Raw genomic sequence first — 20,383 nt, 5'->3', positions numbered from 1 at the left:
ATTTCCACTTTGCTGAGAGGTTTTATCAAAAATGGGTACTGGATTTTATCAAATGCTTTTTCTGCATCTATTGGTATGATCATATGATTTTTGTCCTTCATTTATGTGATGTATCATGTTTATTGATTTGCAGATGTTATACCAGCCTTGCATCCCTGGAATAAATCCCACTTCGTCATAGTGTATGATCTTTTTAATGTATTGCTGGATCTGGTTTGCTAGTATTTTGTTGAGGATTTTAGCATCTATGTTCATCAGGGATATTGGCCTGTAATTTTCTTTCTTTGTAGTGTCTTTATCTGGTTTTGGGATTAGGATGATGCTGGCCTCATAAAAAGAGTTTGGGAGTTTTCCCTCCTCTTGAATTTTCTGGAATAGTTTGAATAGGTGTTAATTCTTCTTTGAATGTTTGGTAAAACTCGCCTGTAAATCCTTCTGGTCCAGGACTTTTGTTTGCTGGGAGTTTTTTGATTACTGCTTCAATTTCATTTGTTGTTATCGGCCTATTCAGGTTTTCTGCCTCTTCTTGATTGAGCTTTGGAAGGTTGTATGCTTCTAGGAATTTGTCCATTTCACCCATGTTGTCCAATTTGTTGGCATATAGTTGCTCATAGTATTTTCTTACAATCCTTTGTATTTCTTACAATCCTTTGGGTCAGTTGTTATATGCCTTTTTCATTTCTGATTTTATTTATTTGGGTCCTCTCTCTTTGTTTCGTAGTGAGTCTGGCTAAAGGTGCATCAGTCTTATTTTTCTTTTCAAAAAACCAGCTCTTTGGTTTCATTGATTTTTTTGTATTTTTTTTTAGTCTCTATGTCATTAATTTCTGCTCTGATCTTTATTATTTCCTTCCTTTCACTTCCTCGAGGCTTTTCTTGCTGTTCTAGTTCTAGTTCTTTTAATTGTTGTGTTAGATGGTTTATTAGATCTTTTTCTTGTTTCTTGAGATAGGCCTGTAATGCTATGAATTTTCCTCTCAGGACTGCTTTTGCCGTGTCCCATAGATTTGGGTTGTTGTCTGGTCATTTTCGTTTTTTTCCGTGAAGTGTTTGATTTCTTCCTTGATCTGCTTGGTAACCCATTCATTGTTTAATAGCATGCTATTTAGCCTGCATGTGTTTGAATATTTTTGAGTTTTTTTTATAGTGGTTGATTTCTAATTTCATGGCATTGTGATCCAAGAAGATGCTTGATATGATTTCAATCTTCTTGTATTTGTAGAGACTTCCTGTGTGCCCTAACCTGTGGTCTGTCTTTAATGTTCCATGTGCACTCGAGAAGAATGTGTATTCTGCTGCTTTCGATGAAATGTGAACATTTAAGGTCTGTGTTTCTCTGTTCATTTTTTGTCTTGATGATCTCTCCAATGCTGACAGTGGGGTGTTAAAGTCCCCCACTATGATTGTGTTGCTGTCAGTCTCCCCCTTAAAGTCCCCCAAGAAATATTTCATTTATTTAGGTGCTCCTATATTGGGTGCATAAATGTTTATAAGGGTTATTTCCTCCTGTTGGACTGATCCCTTTAGTATTATGTAGTGACCATCTTTGTCTCTTGTTATGGTCTTTACTTGGAAGTCTATTTTGTCAGAAATAAGAATTGCTACTCCAGCTTTCCTTTCCTTTCCATTTGCATGGAATATTTTATTCCATCCCTTCACTTTTAGCCTGTGTGGATCTTTTGCTCTCAGGTGGGTCTCTTGTAGACGGCGTATATTTGGGTCCTGTTCTCTTATCCATTCAGCTACTCTGTGTCTCTTGATTGGACTGTTTATTCCGTTTACATTTAAGGTTACTATTGATATCAACTTATTTAATGCCATTTTCCCCCTTTATGCTGATGTACCTTTCTCTCACTATTCCTTCTTTTTCTTAAAACAGTCCTTTTAGCATTTCTTGCAATGCTGGTTTACTGGAACTGAACTCCTTTAGGCCTTTTTTTGTCTGGGAAGCTCTTTATTCCACCTTCAAATTTAAATGATAGCCTTGCTGGATAAAGCAATCTTGGTTGCATGTTCTTGCTTTTCATTACTTGCAGAACTTCATGCCACTCCCTTCTGGCCTGAAGAGTTTCTGTTGAGTAATCAGCTGTTAGCCTTACGGGGGTTCCCTTGTAGGTCTCTGCTTGTCTGTCTCTTGCAGCCCTTAATATTATCTCTTTGTCCTTGCCATTTCCCATTTTAATTATGATGTGTCTTGGAGTGGGTCTCTTTGGGTCCCTCTTGTTTGGAACCCTCTGTGCTTCCTGAACTTGTGTGGCTTTCTCCTTTGCCAGCCTAGGGAAGTTTTCTGTCATTATTCCCTCCATCAAGTTCTCTATCCCTCGCTGTCTTTCCTCCCCCTCTGGCACTCCTATAATGCGAATGTTGTTTTGCTTCATGTTGTCCTCATGCTTTTTAAGTGTTTTTTTCTTTTTGCTGCCCTGATTGATTTTTTCTACCTTGTCTTCTAAGTCACTTATTCTATCCTCTGCTTCATTGAGCCTGCTTTTAATTCCTTCTAGTGTATTCTTGATATCAGATACAGCATTCTTTAATTCTGTCTGCTTTTTGTTTATGTTATATATCTCTTTTTTCATGTTTTCCCTAAAGTCCTTGATCTTATCCTCTATTGCCTTGTTTTTCTCATTAAATTCCTTGAACTTCTTCATAATCAGTACTCTGAACTCCATTTTTGATAGATTGCTTAATTCCATCTCATCAAAGAGTTCTTCTGGCAATTTTTCCTTTAATTTAGGAGTTGTTTCTTTGTCTCCCTATTTTGGTAGGTCTTAGTGTTTGTATCTATATATTAGATACATTTGCTGTCTCCCAGTCTTGTTGGGAGGGATTTTTGTCTTGTGAGACAAGTGGAGCCCAGAGGTGTGTTTTCCTTATACTTCTGAGCTCTATGCTCTAGGCGTGTCCCTTTTGTGGGTGTCCCTTTTGTGGTTCCTTTATGTTCTCCTTTTGTGGTTGGGTCTAGATTGTCATTCACCAGTCCTTGGGAGGACTCTCCTCTTAGGGTGGCTGCCGGAGCCCACCGGCAGAGTTGAACGGTCCTGAGGAAGGGGTGAGGATGGAGAAAAGATAGACACAAAAAAGATGGGATCGGGAGGACTGCAGCTCGTAACTGCCGCAGCCCCGAGTTTATTTTCTCGGCTCAATATATACAGGCACTGTTGATTGTGCTGAATAGCACCCTGCCCCGCATTCCTTCCCCTTGCCCGATACAAAGTAATTCCTCCAAGGTCCTACGAATGCTTTTTCAGAGTAAACACCCCGCCTCCTGCAGGAGCTCAGGCCTTGGAAACTATCTTTATCTCGGCTTCTAATGGGAACTTTTGGGGAGGATTGAGTCCTTAGCTTGGTATGTGGCTTAACTATCCTTTAACCCTTCAGGCCGGGGCCAGCTTCCTAATTAGCCTTTCTAGAATTTATGGCTGCAAGCTAAATTAGTATTGCTTTGGTGCCTCAAGGACTGGGTCAGGGAGCAGGAGAGCACCTCTGCAGCTCACCCAGGCAGGTCCTCCGTGCCTAGGGCCACAGCGGCTCCCCACAGTTGGGTAACTGTGTGTCTCAGCCCCAACCTTGTCGTGTAAGCTGTTGTACGGGTGCTGTCAAGGCAGGGCAATACACAACTGAACTTCCAGGAAACAAGGAGTATCTTACAAAATATCTTAACAGTCACAATGAAAACAACCCAAGTGAAAACAGAACTGGGAGAGTGAATGGAGAACACGCACACACAAAATAAAAAGCTTAAGAAAATGAAAGAGAGAAAGAAAAGTAACAAGTTAGAGAGAGAGAAGTATATTGTTGTTAATAGTGATGAAAATTTAGAAAATAATAATAATAAACTAAAATGTAATAAATAGAGAAGCTACTGGGAGATAAAAGAGGCAGAGAAAAGATTCTGAAAGAAGGGCCAGCACAAAATTAAGGGAGAGAATAAAAATAGGATACTAGTTGAAAATGAGAAAATAAAAATACAATAAAGAGAATAAGAGAAACCAACAATTGAACAGAAAGACAGGAAGACAGAAGGGAGGATAACAAAAGAATGAAAGAAAAGTAGAAAAAGAAAAAAGAAAAAGTTATGCCAATGGATCAAGAGGAGAGAGAGATAAAGCCCAGGCAGGCAGGGAGTCTGGTAAGAGATCTGGGGGAAACTATAGAGGAAAGCGGTAAACTTGGTTATAATGATAAAGTCCCAGTCGTTGAGCAGGGATATCAAGAAAGTCTTGATAGTAGAAGCAAGGATATAACAAAACAAAGCAAAGAAACAAAACAAAACAGAGAAACAAAACTAAAAACAAACTAAGCAAAATAAAATTCTTTTATATAAAAAATAGGAAAAAAAATTAGTTAAATGTTTTTAAAAAAATTATTATAAAATTTAAAAAGAAGAAAAAACAAATGATTTTCCCCCCTTTTTCTTCTTCCTAAGGGAAAAAGAGAAAAAACAAACAAACAAAAAAGACAGTCAATCAGGTGGGTTTCTTCTGGGCAGCTTATGTGGTCTGAGGGTCATTGTTTTTTGTGCTGATTTCCGTTCTCCTGGGAGGTACTTGTGTATCAGCCAATGTGAGGGGCGTCCAGGTTTGGCTCTGGTGCCCTTAGGTAGATGGTTGATCTGAGGCTCTCGGTGGGCCACCTCCTCTTGTCAACTGTTTTGCAGCCTGGTAGTTGCCTGGTCTTGCTCCAGAGTCTTCTGTAGAGTCTTTAGGGTGCAGGGTGGCTAGTGTAGCCCAGGGTGTCACTCCCCTTACTTAGAGGTGTTGCTGTCAGGCACTCACTGTGGGGACATTAGTCTCTGCTCCACAGCCAGCTCCTCAGTCCCTACCCTGTCCTCTGATTCTAGTTCCCCAGGCTCTTTCCTGCTGCAGCTTCATACTGATTTCAGCCTGTTGCCTTTTCTGTCTGGGCCGTTTCAGCAGCCTGGGCTCAGTGGGTTCGATTAAGAACCTTCTGGCGAGCCCTGTGCCTGCCCTGCCCCCAGCAGGGGTTTTCAACTTTTCTTCCAGCTCCCAAACAACAATCCCTGAGAGTCTTATTCTTGTTCAGTTGTCCTGTGAGCTGCTCTCCCTTCCCCCTCAGGACTGTGCCCTGCGGGGGTGTCTGGGGCCTCAGTGAGAGGGACCCGCCCCTTTCCCATTGGGGGTGGTGCTCCTGGCTGCTGGAGAGGCAGGTGGGCTCTGCCCCTCCCTGCCCAGCTCTGGTTGGCTGGTGGCACCAGACCCGCCCCTCAGACAGTCCACTGTGCAGACCCCAATCGCAGCCTCCGCTGGTCTGTCCTCTGGTGCATGCAGGAAGGTGGGAGCCAGCTCTGCCATCAGAATCAAAAACGCATAAAGCAACACACAAGCAGAGGGTCTGCCCTGCAAGGTCCTGCCCCCTGTGCACCAAGGCACCCAGTGGGAGGGGACCCAAAGTCAGCTCCCCGCACTGCTGGTCTCAGCAAAGCTGGGGCGGCTTCAAGCGCCACCATGGCGCCCCTTAGGGCTGGTCACAGATTCCAACCTCTCGGCACTGGGAACTCAGTGCCAGTAGGGCACCCCTCGGGGCTGGTCACTGATCCCAGCCTCTCCCGCACGGGGAGCTCTGGGCGGGAGGGCTCCTCCCCTCCCCCACACCACACAGATTCAGTGCTTTCTGGGGCCCAACACAATGGCCCACAGGGAGGCAGAGGGTCCCCATGTGTTGCTGCTCAGTGCAGTCCTCTGGTCCCTTACCACTTGGTTGCCACAGGCCTTGGAACAGCCTTTCCTATGGTCAGCGCCCAAGCATTAGACGCCATCAGAAGCTTTGTTTCCTAGGAAGGTGCCGTCCACCATTAGAGGCTTTGTTTCCTAGGAAGGCACCGTTTCCTCCGGGACTCACTGCTCCCCTGGGTCCCTCTGCCCTGTGCGCAGGGCGCTCCTTCCCCTCTTGGCGCTCCGGGTGTGGGATCCCCGCTTTTGGATGCGGGTCTGCACTCCCGAGGGGAGGGAGCTTTGCAGCCTCCAAACCTCCAGGCTCAGAGCCCAGCACAGGCTTCAGGGGGACTCCTCCTTCCTACACCGTCCTCTCTTACCAGACTCCGTGATGTCCCTCCAGTGCTCCCCACTCGCACTCCGTCCACTCAGGTATGTTTCTCTGGTTTTTCCAAGCTGGTTACATAGTGTTTTAGGCTGGAAGCAGGGGCGCTCTGTTGCTTCTCACAGGGCCGCCATCTTCCCTCTCCTGCATTTTCATGATGACTAATGATATTGAACATCTTTTCATGCACTTACTGGTCATTTATATATTGTCTTTGGAGAAATGTCTATTCATGTCCTTTGCCTGTTGTTTTATTGGGTTGCCTTTTTATTGTTGAGTTACAAGAGGGGTTTTTTAAAAATTTATCTTTATTGTTGAAAGTATTACAAATGTCCCGCTTTTCCCCCAATGATCCTCTCCCCCCTGTACTCCTTCCCCCCAGGCCTGCACCACACTATTGTCTGTGTCCATGGGTTATGGATATATGCATATAAGTTCTTAGGTTAATCTCTCCCTACCCACCCACCCCACCTTCCCTCTGAGGTTGGTCAGTCTGTTCCATGCTTCTTTGTCTCTGGATCTATTTTGTTCATTGGTTAATTTTGTTCATTAGATTCCACATATGAGTGAGATCATGTAATACTTTCTCTGACTGGCTTATTTCGCTTAGCATAATGCTCTGCATGTCCCACAATGCTGTCTCATAGGTTAAGGGATCCTTTGTTTTTACAGCTGCATAGTATTCCATGGTGTAAATATCCAAGATGCTTGATATGATTTCAGTCTTCTCGAACTTGTAGAGACTTGTTTTGTGTCCTAACATGTGGTCTGTCTTTGAGAATGTCCTTTGTGCACTTAAGGAGAATGCATATTCTTAAGCTTTGGGGGTGAAATGTTCTATAAATGTTAATTAAATCCATCTGATCTAATGTATCGTTTAGAGTCACTGTTTCCTTGTTGATTTTTTTGGCCTGGAAGATCTATCCAGTAAAGTCAATGGGGTGTTAATGTCCCCTGGTATGACTGTATTGCTGTTGATCTCTCCTTTCAAGTCCTCCAGAAGTGTTGCTTTGTTTGTTTGTTTTTAAGCCTGTGAGTCTTTTGTTCTGAGGTGGGTCTCTTGTAGATAACATGTATTAGGGTCATGTTTTCTTATCCATTCAGCTGTTTTTTGATTGGAGCATTTAATTCATTTATATTTAAGGTTATCATTGATAGGAACTTATTCATTGCCATTTTAATTCTTTATGCCTATGTTGCTCTATTTCTACTTCTAATTACAGCAGTCCCTTTAACAATTACTGCAATGCTGGCTTGGTGGTGATAAACTCCTTTACCCTTTTTGGTGGGGGGGACATCTGGGAAGCTCTTTATTTCACCATCTATTTTGAATGATAGCCTTGCTGGGTAGAGTAGTCTTGGTTTCAGATCCTTGCTTTTCATTACCTTGAACACTTCATGCCATTCCCTTCTGGCCTGTAGAGTTTCTGATGAGACATCAGCTGACAGCCTTATGGGAGCTCCTTTGTAGGTAACAGATTGCTTTTCTCTTGCTGCCTTTAATATTCTTTGTCTTGAATTTGTGGCATGTTAATTACGATGTGTCTGGGCGTGGGCCTCTTTGGATTCTTCTTGCTTGGGACTCTCTGCCTTGTGAACTTGTGCGACTTTTTCCTTTCCTATGTTAGGGAAGTTTTCTGCCATTATTACTTCAAACAGGTTCTCTAACCTTTGCTTACTTTCTAGATCTTCTAGCACTCCTATGATGTGAATATTGTTTCATGTTGTCCCACAGCTCCCTTAGACTGTCCTCCTATTTTTTTCTTTTTGGGTCTCTGATTAAGTGATTTTTTCTACCTAGTCTTTCTAATTCACTAATCCAATCCTCAGCTTCCTCTAACGTGTTTATTCCTTCCCATGTATTCTTTATTTCTGCTATGTCATTCTTCATTTCTGACTGGTCCTTTTTCTGTTATTTTTTCAAAGAGGTTCTCTAACCCTTGCTTACTTTTGACCTCCTCTGGTACTCCTATGGTTTGAATATTGTTATGTTTCATGTCCCACAGCTCCCTTAGACTGTCCTGTTTCTTAATTGGTTTTTCTTTTTGGGTCTCTGATTGAGTGATTTTTTCTAGCCTGTCTTCTAATTCACTAATCCAATTCTCAGCTTCCTCTAATCTGCTGTTTATTCCTTCCAATGTATCCTTTATTTCTGCTATGTCATTCTTCATTTCCTTCATAGTTTCCTTATCTTTTTTTCATGCTGTTGAGCATCCTTACAATCAATATTCTGAACTCTATCTGATAGATTGCTTATCTTCATTTCATTTAGCTCTTTTTCTGGAGACTTATCTTGTTCTTTCATTTGGGTCTTCTTTTTTGTTTCCCATTTTGGCTGCCTATTTGGATTTCTTTCTATGTATTAGGTAGGCCTGCTAGGACTCTCAGTCTTTTTGGATGGTCTCTGGTGCTGGCCAATGTCAGACACTGTTTGTGAGTGGCCTCGAGTGCCCTGTTTGGAGCTATCAACAACCCACAGCTTGAGGTCCCCTCTGTTGGTGCTGGGTACATTTGGACTGTACCAAGATGCACACCAAAGTCTGCTTTTCCAAGGCCTGGTTCCAGAAGCAGATCAGGAAAAGGCTCAAAGCACTCTGAAGTCTACCTATGCCTGCAGGCTAATTAATCTGATTCTCTTAATGAGTCTTAGGCTGTAGAAATTCCACAGGGTGGGACAGCTGCTTGTTATGTCTCTTAATGAGCCTCAGGCTTTAGAAATTCCATGGGAAAGGGTGAGAGGTTTTTCCAGCAGTTTGGGGCAATTGCTTTCTCCTCAGGCAAAAGCTGTTTGGAAGGTAAATGTTTGCCTCTGCAGTATGGGGGAATGACTCTGTACAGGAATCCAGACTGGTGCCTTCTGATCTCAATATCCAGAGCCCACAACCTCAGATTCCCCTCACACAGCTCCAGTCCACTCTCCCCTCCCTCTGCTGGAGCCCAAGGTGAGTGGCTGCACATGAAACTTTGTGCATTGGCCCTTTAAGAGGGTGCCTGCATTTCCAGCCATCTTTCCCTGGCAGACAGAAACCCTGCTGCTTTTCACAGCCAGATGTTATGTGGGCACCTTTCTCAGTTATGGTGCTCCGGGCTGGGGAGCCCAGCTTGGAGTTTAGGCCCCAGAGTTCTCAATGGGAACCCCCCACAGCTGAGATATCCCTCTGAACCTTCAGCTGCTGCCTGTGGGAGCCCAGCCAGCCCTCTCGCGCCTCCGCACTTCATACCAGTCTCTATGCTGTCTTCACTTTTTCTTTTTGGTTATGAGGCTGCTCTCCAGCTCGTCTTCAGTTGCAGTTGATTATTCAGGCTTGTGTTTCTCTATTTTAGCTATAATTCCAGTTTGGTCCTGGGAGAGTCAGTGTAGCTTCCACTCAGTCTGCCGCCATGTTTAATTTCCTGCTGCACAGGTTTTTAGTTTGATGTAGTCCCATTTGCTTATTTTCCTCTGTATTTCCATTGCCTTCACACATATTCACAAAAATATTCTGAGATGTCTGAGGTTTTGCTGTGTACGTCTTCTCTTAGGATTTTTATGGTTTCATGTCTTACATTTAAGTCTTTTATCCATTTTGAGTTTATTCTTGTGTATAGTGTAAGTTGGTGGTCTAGTTGCATTTTTTTGCATGTACCTGTCCAATTTTCCCAGCCCCATTTATTGAAGAGACTGTTTTTAACTTCATTGTATGCTTTTGCCTTCTTTGTCAAATATTGATCATAAAGGCATGGGTTGACTTTGGGCTCTGTTCTGTTCCATTGATCTATATGCGTTCTTGTGCCAGTAATAGGCTGTTTTGATTACAGTAGCTTTGTAGTATAGTTTGATATACTTTGATATCAGTATTGTGATCCCTCCAACATGTTAACTTCGATATAATTCAGTTTGTGTTTACTTTTGCTGCTTGTGCTTTGGTGCCGTATCTAAGAAACTATTGCCCAACCCAAGGTCACAAAGATTTGCTATTTTTTTCCTTACAAGTCTTACACTGTTAGCTCTTATATTTAGATCAATTCTTTTTTTTTTTAAATATATCTTTACTGATTTCAGAGAGAGGAAGGGAGAGAGAGAGAGAGAGAGAGAGAGAGAGATAGGAACATCAATGATGAGAGAGTCATTGATCAGCTGCAGCCCGCAACCCGGGCATGTGCCCTGACCGGGAATCGAACCCTGATCGCCTGGATCCTAGGTCGATGCTCAACCGTTGCGCCACGCCTGGCCGGGCTATTTAGATCAATTCTGAGTTAATTTTTGTGTATAGTGTGAGTTAGGGGGCCCAAATTGATTCTCTTGCATATGCATAGCTAGTGGTCCCAGTACCATTTGTTGAAAAAATTCTTTCTCCACTGAAGGGTCTTAGCACCCTTGTTGAAAATAATCATAACTGTAAGGGCTTATTTCTAGATTCTCAATTCTGTCCTATTGATTTATATCCCAATCTATAGCCACTGTCTTGATTACTGAAATATTGTATTAAGTTTTGAAACCCAGTAGCATGAGTCCTCTTTGTTCTTTTCCATTGTTTGGCTATTCTGGGTCTCCTTATATTTCCATATGACTCAGGATCAGCTGATCAACTTCTGCAAAAGTAGCTGGGGCTTTGACAGGGATTGTGTTGAACCTGTAGATTGAGTTAGGGAGTACTGCTATTCTAATAATTTTGTCTTCCAATCCATGAACATGGGGTGCCTTTCCATTTATTTAAATCTTTAACGTTTTGTAGTTTTCAGTGTACAAGTCTTACATTGTTTTAAAAAATCTTTTTGATATCACAAATGGAATCATGTTAACTTCATTTTGATAGTTCATTACTAGTGTATAGAAATAAATTGATTTTTGTGTATAGAGCTTGTATCCTGCAAACTTGAACTCATTTAAGATTTTTTTGGTGGATTCCTTAAGATTTCCGATATATAAGATCATGTCATCGGCACAGTTTTACTTATTCCTTTCCATATGGATGCCTGTTTTCTTGCCCAACTGTTCTGGTGAGAATCTTTAGTACAGTGTTGAATAGATACAGTGAGGACATCCTTGTCTTGTTCCTCTCTCAGGGGCAAGCTTTCAGTCTTTCACCATTGAGTGTGTTAGCTGTGGGCTTTCATAGCTGGCTTTTTGTACTGAAATGCTCCCTTCTGCTCCTAATTTTTGTTGAGTGTTTTCATCATGAAAGGGTGTTGGATTTACCAAAGGCCAACTGCCTTTTCAAATTGCACATTTACATAGCTTTAAAAAAATAGTGTTTAAGCTATTAGAATATATTAAACCCTGTCCAAAAACTGTGTGTACATTTGACTAATTTTTTAATGGGTAGAAAATTATTGAAACATCCTTAAACTGGAATAGCACACTGAAAATATGTATCCTTTATATGTCTGTACTCAACTTTGTTTCTACTAAGTATTACCAATTCCATAAGTTGACTTCTAATGGGTAGTCAGACTTTAATTTTTTGTTTATCTGAATATGTTTGGATTCCCTCGTTTTTACGTATCTCATTCCAAAGGTTGTGGCAATATTGAAAAAAAAGTATTTAAATTTAGTGGGTTACTATTAGAATTTTAAAGAATGAAACAGAATAGACACATTCTATAGGAGCATATACCGGAGTATTATTTTGTGAAATTTCAGGTCCTTGTTGTGTGTGTGTTGGGTCATGAGGTAAGATGCATTTTTTAAAGCAAAAAGTGAAACTTTATTAATAGGCTTATTTACAATAAAGGGGCAGGCATGGGGTAGGGTAGTATTTCTCATCCTTTGGCTATAACTAAGCTAATATGCCTTCGATTCTGGATATAAATTTTTCTTACACTGTATTGCATGTGAACATGTGAAACTGGATTTTTATATGAAATCTGATTTTTAAATGCTGACAACTAATCCCAAACTTTAAAAACACTGTAAAAAAGCAGGTAATAAAAGTAAAAACAAAGGCTTCATTATAAATCTCTAAGCAACTGACCAGTTTCTGACTTTTGACCTAAGTGCATATTTTGCATATGTCTGTCCATTAAACAAAACCTCATTCACAGCATGCAAAGGGTGATGCAAAAATAGTTTATTATGATATAGTTTATGTAAAGTTAGGTAGTATTTACAAAATAGAAATGATCAGCTATATCCATAGGAATCTAGCATGTCACACAAAGGAATAAATATTTTGACAAAGTAATACTTCAGTTTTAGTGAACAGTTGATCAGAAACTTAAAAAAAAGCCTCAAACTAAACCATAAAATTCTTGAATTGTCAAAACAGAGAGTGGCATCACTGACCAGGCTCTTCTCTTCCGCCCATTCTGGGGCCTCTGCTCTGGAGCTGCCTCCACCTGGAGGCCTCTCGGGGAGCCTGCTGTGTGCTAAGTAGTCACCTAGGCCCCTCAGGCCTCTGCTTTCTTCTGCATGAGACTTTCTGTCTGGTGAACATTATCATTTAGTACATCAGTTCAGAAATTAAACACCAGTTAAGTTATACAAGTTTGTTCTTTAACATGTATCACCTAACTTAAAATAATTAGCGGTGGCAGATGTGACTGCTGTGATTTATTTCCTAACTCCTCACAGCAGAACAATCATGTGTATCAGCTCACCCAGTATAACATGCTTGGCAGAGTATGTTTTTGTCTTTAGTAGCTGAATTGAGACAGTCACCCTGATAGAAAAATTACTAATTATAACTGTTGAGAAACCACTTAGAAACCTTACATTTTATAAATATTACTTAGAAAAACTGTATGAATTGATTCTTATCACTCAACTGGTTTTGAATCCTAACAATAAGTCAGTAGATATGTTGTAAGTACTAAATGTAAATCCTAAAATCCATTTTAATTGAAGTTTTGTGATATAAACATAACACAATAATTTAGTGTTCTTCTTAATCTACTCCTAGCTTTCTATAAAATAAAACAGAAATATGTGATATAACTAGTTGTAAAGGGGGAAAAGAGCAAAGGATGTGGGAACGTGAGGACAGCAGGGGGGCTGGCCGCGCCTGACATTTCCTTCACGGTGCGCAAACTCCACCTTGGAGGCCCCCCAACAACGCTGCAACCTGAGACTTCAATGTCCTCCTGTATCGGACCATCCAATTCTTAAGTATTTTGTGACTAAGCGTTTCCTCCTATTTGACATAGATGTATATTATAAAGTAACAGCACGAGTCTGCAGCCTTTGTGCTATTGCACAACACAACCCAGGAGCTGGGGAAACCTGGACACTCACTGGACTCTGCACGTACCCTACCCAGTGTGTCGGCCCTGAGGTCAAAACTGTCTCAGAGCTTTTCCTTTTACTGTCGGGTGGGCTCGACGCTACACGAAAGCTGTTCTCCCCATCTTAAAAAGGGTGTCTGTACGTAATTAAAGAACATCACACTGTCACAAAAGTCCCTACAGTAACGAGTAATATTTACACTGCTTGCTCTGAATTACATACAGGTTGCTGTGAAGATAAAGACAAACGCTTTTAAATCCAGGGAAACTGGGAGCCACACTGAGTGTGCTGCAGCCTGTCGCCACAGTCCTGTGTGAACCTAGAGGAAAGGGGCTCAAGGTGGGTTTAAGCAGCTAGTCACTTGTTCCACACGCAGGTGATCTAGTGCTGAGCTATTCCTCCTACTTTGTGAGTCTTGTGTTGAAAGATTTCAGAGAAGGTAGGCCTCTGCCCTTTATAGAGAAGCAAGAATACTTGAAACAGATTGTTCTCAAAAGGGAAAAGAGGCTGGGTCTTTTCCAGCAGACAGAACTCGAGAGACTGACAGTGTGCATTCCCACGGTGGGCTTATGGCAAGTTTCCTATAAGGAACCCTTCTCAGACCCCCTTCAGGCCGGTCCGTATTTAAGTTTCAACTTAGTGTGGGAGGTGTGACGCTGCCTCAAGCGTCTGCACATGTAAGACCACCCAGCACTGCCCACTGTACACCACACTCACGCCTCCCCAGAGCAGCGAGCACGCGTACACTTGGCCTGCTGCGGAGAAGCCCCCGTGTCCTGCTACTCGATGCTGAGAAAAGTGAAGGACCTGATCTTTAGGCCTGATCTCAGGGGAATAAAAAGACCTTTCCTACAATCAGAATTCTGATAACACCTGACTGAGCTCAGACCTTTTAGGGATTTGGTGCCACGGAAAAGCCAAGGGAGAGGAGCCTGCACGCTAGTTAACGGAGCATGACGCTGGAGGAAACCGATGGCGGGCCTCATGTGCACGGACTGAGACGCCCCAGCAGACCAGCCTGGTAGCCACTCTTTCTGCGGGTGACAGAGGGCAGAGGCCCATGGCGAGGCGGAAGAACGGGTGCAAGGGCCTTGAAGAGCTCTAGTGACTAAGTTCTCAGCAGCTCTCTTCCCGTCTTCCAGGGAGGCCCAGTGCCAGCCACTGCACCAGGGCACTGGGGATGCTCGCTCGCCCTAACAGAGCGGAGGAAATGCTGGGCAAGCAGGTGGTTTATTTATAAAGCAAATTCCTGCTTATCATAAGCACTGCAGGGGCTGAGCTGCCAGGGTTCAGGGTGGGAGACACTCCAGATGACACACCTTCTCTCAGAAGCGAAGCTTCCAATTAATGTGCCAATCTTTCTCCTTTAGAATTTAATTCCTCTGAAGTATAATACTGTATACTTCCCTCTCCTTTGTAGAACTTTGAAAATACATAAATCCCCTCCTTTTTTGGTGACGGGGTGTCTGAACTGTTTTTGAAATTGTGTCTTTACAGGAAAATGTTAAATTCCAAGCCTCCTTAGGGCAACGAGGGGTAAACTTCTATTTTCGGGAACAAGAAATGCTGGCGGCTGCACCCCTCTCTACCCAACAGCAGCTCTGAATCCCCGGAGAAATGTCTTAGCCCCGGACAAGCCGATGAACGAGCCGGGGAGGAGTGCAGCGTGGTTGGCCATGAAGACCTTGTGCACGCACCAGCGGGCAGGGAGTGAAGCCTCCCCCATCCCTCACCCTGACGTCAGGCCACAGGCCCTGCTGTGAACTGCTCATCCAGCCCTGGGCCTCAGGAACTGGGGGGTGTTTCAAGTGTGGGGGAGAAGAAACCTTTCCTGAGAGCCCACTGCCTGCCAGCTCCTCCCTGTCGAGGACACATCTGCCTCCCCCTAGTCTTACTGGCTAACGCTGGCAGGGACAGCAGCAACCCTTGTCGTTTTACAGCTGGAGAGGTGGCAGAGCTGGCACCCAGCCTCCAGGCCCTGCAAGGGTGGGGCTGGCACTGGGCTGCTTCACCTGTAGGATGAGTTTAAAAACAGACTTGCTAGAGGGATCCTCAGGCAGCCGTGATAAAAAGCAGTTAGCGTTCCATCTACTCTGTGGTGAAACAAATGGCATTATAAATGCATCTCTATAGAACATGTTTAGGCCCATTCTGTTTCCTGGCTTTATCTGTCAGAATTCCTTTCAGGCCGACTCCCGAGCCACAACTGTTTAAAAGCTGCAGTTCCCTCTCTTCCTGTGTGTGGCCTGTGCCAGGACCCCAGGGCCCAGTTGCTCAGTCAGGGAACACGTGGCTGGATCTGGACACCAGGGCAAGGCAGCTTCCACTTAACCAGCCGGTGCGTGGGGCCTGGCCCGCACTCTGCCTTTCCACTTGCTGGACTCCTGGGGAGGGGCCTCTGATCTTAGCTCCTGACAAGCCCAGCGTTCCCACCATGGCCTCCACCATTCACTCCAGGACGGCCATCACTTCCTCCCACAAATTCAGACTCATTTTGACGCCTTCTTGCACAAGCTTCCATTTCCAGTGGCGAAGTGCCCTGTCTACCGCCTTCGTCCCATCCACGGCCACACCTCTGCCAGAGGCTGCAGAGAGCCAGTCACCTGGGTCAGCTTCCCCGTCTGCTCGGGGGCTGGCATGCTAGTGGACCTGGAGCACCACTGGCCGCATGTGCACGCGCAGCTCACCGTGATCAACGCCAACGTCCACAAACTGTCACACAGTCACTGTCCAGTTTTCCCATTAGTACACTGGCCACAGCTGATTCACACATGCTAGCAGAGTACAAGTGAGTAGTGAACATGTACAGGAGAGTAATTACAACTGTGAAGAGCGGGTCCCTGGTAACACGTCCCTTCCTGGAAGGCGGAGGCTGGCTCCCACCACTGCTTGGTTTGTGCTGGGGCAGTAAGCGCGGAGCACCGGCTCACAACCCTGTTACCCCTCCACAGCCTCTGTGGCGGCTCAGCCCTGAGGGCCTTTGTGTAACACACAGAAGCGACTCAGCCTCCAGTGTTCCTCTTTCCTCGGTGGCTAGGGTTTTGGGGTTTTGGTGCTCGCAGGCGCCTGGAGGACACACTGCAGCGGGACAGGCAGGCCGTGAGACCCGCTGTGTCCTGTGCTGCTTGCTCACTCTGGCTGGAGAACAGGACTGAGCAGGAGGAAGCGCAGGCCTGGCTTAGAGCCTGGCAGCTGTCAGTGTGGAATGGCTCAGCAGGGCCGAGGCAGGCTCGGCACTCTGGGAGGGAGGCTGCAGCAGGACCAGCCTTTTGTTAGAGGGGCCAGAGTGCCCCATTCCTTGGCCAGCTTAGCATTCACAGTCCATTTCCTGGTGACCCCAGACCAAACGAGCCCCAGGAGAGGGAGTCCTGTTGCTTGTGGGGTGAGCAGGAAGATCCTTTACAGAGGTTGCAGTGATAAGAGGTCTGCCCCATCTCTGCCCTGGACCCCCAAATGCTGCACTCAACACATTTGTTCACCAGGACTCCTGAGATCTAACCTCAAGGGACAAGTGAATACAATGAATGCTCTTTTCACCTATTCAAAACCCCTGCAGGTTTCAAACCCTTGCAGCACAGTCTTCAGCTTGACTCCATGCGTGACCTGGCCAGAAACCTCTGGGAGGCTGGAGCAGTGGCAGCCACAAAGGGAGCCGTGCTGGGTGAGACACATTCTGAAGGAATGACAGAAGCCATGGTGCCCAGACAGCTGCAGAGGCCAGGCTGTACCGCATCACTCTGCCCTAGAGGACACGTGGGTCCCAAATATTCCTTCTGTAATTCCCATCCTGAGCGTGACACAAAAAGTCACAGTCCTTTATAAAAACGCTGTCAATCTACGTGTCAGGGGCGTCTGATAAGCAGAATTAAGAAAGCAGAGCTGACATTCTCTTGCTTTTAAAAACATGGAAGAATAGTAGCAAGGATAGACGGGTGTGGCTAAGCCTCTTAGAAGGAATGCGTGAGCAGGACAGGATCGCACCAGCGGAAGGGGGCTCACTCCAGCTAGCAGCCAGCATGCGAGGGCCTCCATCTGGCCTTCCCAGGACTCTTCAGATAACCTTGCTAACTAACTTAATCTAGAAACTGAGCAAGATGATCTCTACATTTTTACCCCCAAAGTATCTGTATAACCAGAGACCATCAGACTAACTCAAGCATTAACACAAAGCAAAAGCATGCTATTGGCAGTCAAATCAACAGACCGATAGAGGCGGCGTGATCAGAGTGAGTCCCCAACGCCCCACTCGAGTGCCTCCACCTTGCTCTGAGGCAGCAGAGCTGGTGCCGACCTGGTGTGTTTGGACTTCTCCTCTCAGGATTAATAGTTTTCATGCGGCCATAACAGAAACTCCAAAGCTCTTACTCACCTGTTAAGCAGAATTATCAGTATAGTGTTACTTTAGATTCTCTAAATGCTAAAGGGGAACTCTTCAGATCTCAGGTTAGTTAAGAACAGAAAACAATGGGCAATTTTCGTCTGATTTTGACATCCTCTGCACTTTCTTTTTGACTTAACACAGGGGTCTTCTCTTCACCTTTCCTAAAGCGCAGTGAAGCTTCTGAGGTTAGAGAGGAATCACCTACCCCCTTGAGCAATTCCCTGAGGGAACCCAAAAACCGGAGCACACTGAAATCCCAGGCCAAGTCAACAAGCCAAGTAGTTATGGAAAGACAGGGTTACTGGTGCAAGAAAGGAGATGCCACTGAGGTCAGAGGGTATGGACAGATCCACATCCCACTCCAAACCCGAATGTCCTTTAATGCACCTAAGATGTTCTCGAGTCTCTTCTCCCAAGTGCTTCAGGTAGGAAGGAATGAGAGGGTGGGGTTTTGTGCCAGATTTAATAAAAAAACAAACAAAACAGGAAAGGCTGTTTCGACATTTTCAAGGTTGTGAAAAGTTTACCACAATGATCTGGGGTGTGGTTTGAAGCTGCGTTAGTGGAACAAATACAAGTCTCTCAAACTAAAAGGTGGCGTTTAGTGAAGGCTGTAAACCACGCCTTTGATCAGTTCCCCAGCTCCTCCTGCAGGCTAGTGAGCTGCCAGTGGGGGGATCCAGGCAAAACCACACTCCAGTGGCTGGTTCTCTCCCCAAGGGACCCAGTGTGCAGCAGAGCTGCAGCCACCGGCCGGTCCCACACAGTGCCCTCGGTGAGACAGAGCTAGCTTATCAATCGGCTGCCTTAATACTGACAGTGAGTGAGTGAGGTGGACGACTGGGAAGGGAATCCAACATAGAGCCAGCTGTAGCAGACAGCCCTGTCAGCCCCACTGCTTGGCTTATTTTAGAATGCAATGGGAAAGCTCGGGTAGAGACAACAGGAAGTCAGATCAACACAGTGGGGAATGGTGTGAACCCATGAACCTGTCTCTCATGCATCCATACCCACAGTGAATAATGACAACAACAATAAAAATAAAGGTATAGATGGAAAGTAGCATTTGGGTTGTGCAGCCACAAGCTGGGAAGAGTGTGTTCAAACTGAACGGGACACAGTCAGTCTTTCTTCAAGTCCCTGGATTCAAAGAGCTTCAAGCGTTCTTGCACCGTCAGGCCTTCCTTCAGACTCTGGTGGAGAGCAGGAGAAAACAGTTAGCCCCGGCCAGTGCTGGCTGCCAGCCATGGTCAGAGGTGGGGAGGGGAGGGCGGGAAGGGCTCCTCAGAGGTTAGTGGGCATGCTAGGGAGAGCCGTGTCCTGTGAAATGGTGTTATCTAGATGAGAAGGAAAAAATCAGAAAAAACAAGTCCATGAGCATAAGAAGCTACATTCTGAGAGGGCTCTTAGACAAGCAGCAGGGAGACGGACTCAGCCAGGGAAAGACGGCTGCGCCGAGGACGAGAAACCCACCTGCCTACACCCTCCCCGACTGCGGCCTGCCCACCTCTGCTTCCCTTGCGATTGCTACCCTGAGCCTCCGGTGAGGAGGACCAGAGCCCCTGGGGCACCTCCGGCAGAGCCAGGCCAGGGACCAGCCCCTGCTCCTGGGCAGCACCGGCTACCCTCAGACCCAATTCTTGGCCCTCACTGATGAGAAACCTTGTTGGATTTACTGTTATGGGGATTTGGGAACATGTCAGCATATCTACTAAGATTTTCAAAATGTAAAACCAATCCTCTTCCTGTGGGACCCTGGGAGTGTGGATCTGTGTGTCCTGATAGGAGTGACACTTGATTCCTGGAGGCTTTTCCCAAAGAGTTAATTTCTGGATGAGAAAAGGAATGGCATTCCAGTGCTGGCTAGGATGGGCTGGGCTCCTTAGTCGCCATCGGGCCTTTACGCAAATCTCAGCCTCAGATGCAGAGCTGTGTGTTTCCCAGCTTCACATGATAGAGCTGACAAAGGTACAGGCTTCAGAGGACACGGCACTCTAGGCCGGCTCCAGCGCAGGTACAGATGAGTGCACCAGTTTCAGCCCTGAACCCCAAAATTGGAGCACACTAGTCCTGCGGGCCTGGAGAGTGCAGCCTGAGGTGTAAGAGCAGGCATTTGTGGGAAAGTCCGGGGGACTGGGGACCTGCTGTCCCCTCAACTTCACCCAGAACAGCTCTGCTTGCTGTTTATACCGTGGAACTGTGTGTAAATGAATAAATGAAGTAACTTTTTTAAAATAAAGGGCTCTACTGCTAACCTTTTTGAAATTCACTGGTCCAGGTAGAACTCAGCGTAAGCAGCTGGTGAGTGTCTCTTTAAAGCCGGCCCCTGAGTAGGTCAGAGGAGGAGGACTGATTCACATCCCAGTCCCAGCCCGAACTTCCCTTAATGCACCTAAGATGCTCTCAAGTCTCTTCTCCCAAGTGCTTCAGGCGAGGAGCTGCCGTGTGCACGGGAGCCAGCCTCACGCAGGTGCTGGGCCCATGAGTGGCCATGCCACAGTAGGCAGGCCCAGTCACATGCCACACTGCTCTGTCCTAGCTGGGGGCTTTCCCATGAGACAGCAGTGCACTGCCACTCCTAAGACCCAAGGGACAGCAAGCACCCTGCCTCTGAGTGTGCACCGTCCGTGCACTGAGAGACACCCCAAGTCACAGGCCCTACTGTTCTCAGGGACAGGAAGGCAGGGAGCAGGGGTAGGAGGGGCAGCCCAAGGCTGTAGCAGGCCCAAAGCCATGCAGCA

The 20,383-nt window shown here is 45.5% G+C and overlaps 1 protein-coding gene across 6 annotated transcripts in view; it reads right to left on the bottom strand.

Annotated features, from left to right (window-relative positions):
- Positions 1-12,087: 12,087 nt before the first annotated feature.
- The window catches only part of MPRIP (myosin phosphatase Rho interacting protein), a 150,522-nt gene continuing 142,226 nt past the window's right edge, over positions 12,088-20,383 (bottom strand). For all 6 annotated transcript variants that reach the window (XM_087825734.1, XM_087825732.1, XM_087825733.1 and 3 more), the window contains one exon: positions 12,088-18,835. Coding sequence is in view for 4 of the 6 variants with exons in the window: in XM_087825732.1 (XP_087681858.1) it covers positions 18,764-18,835 (72 nt within the window). In the remaining 2 variants the exon portion in view is untranslated. The remainder of the gene's footprint in view (positions 18,836-20,383) is intronic.

Source organism: Miniopterus natalensis, chromosome 17, assembly GCF_054644295.1.
Source record: "Miniopterus natalensis isolate mMinNat1 chromosome 17, mMinNat1.hap1, whole genome shotgun sequence".
In the NCBI taxonomy this organism is placed as follows: domain Eukaryota; kingdom Metazoa; phylum Chordata; class Mammalia; order Chiroptera; family Miniopteridae; genus Miniopterus; species Miniopterus natalensis.
This window is presented reverse-complemented; position numbering and strand designations above follow the sequence as displayed.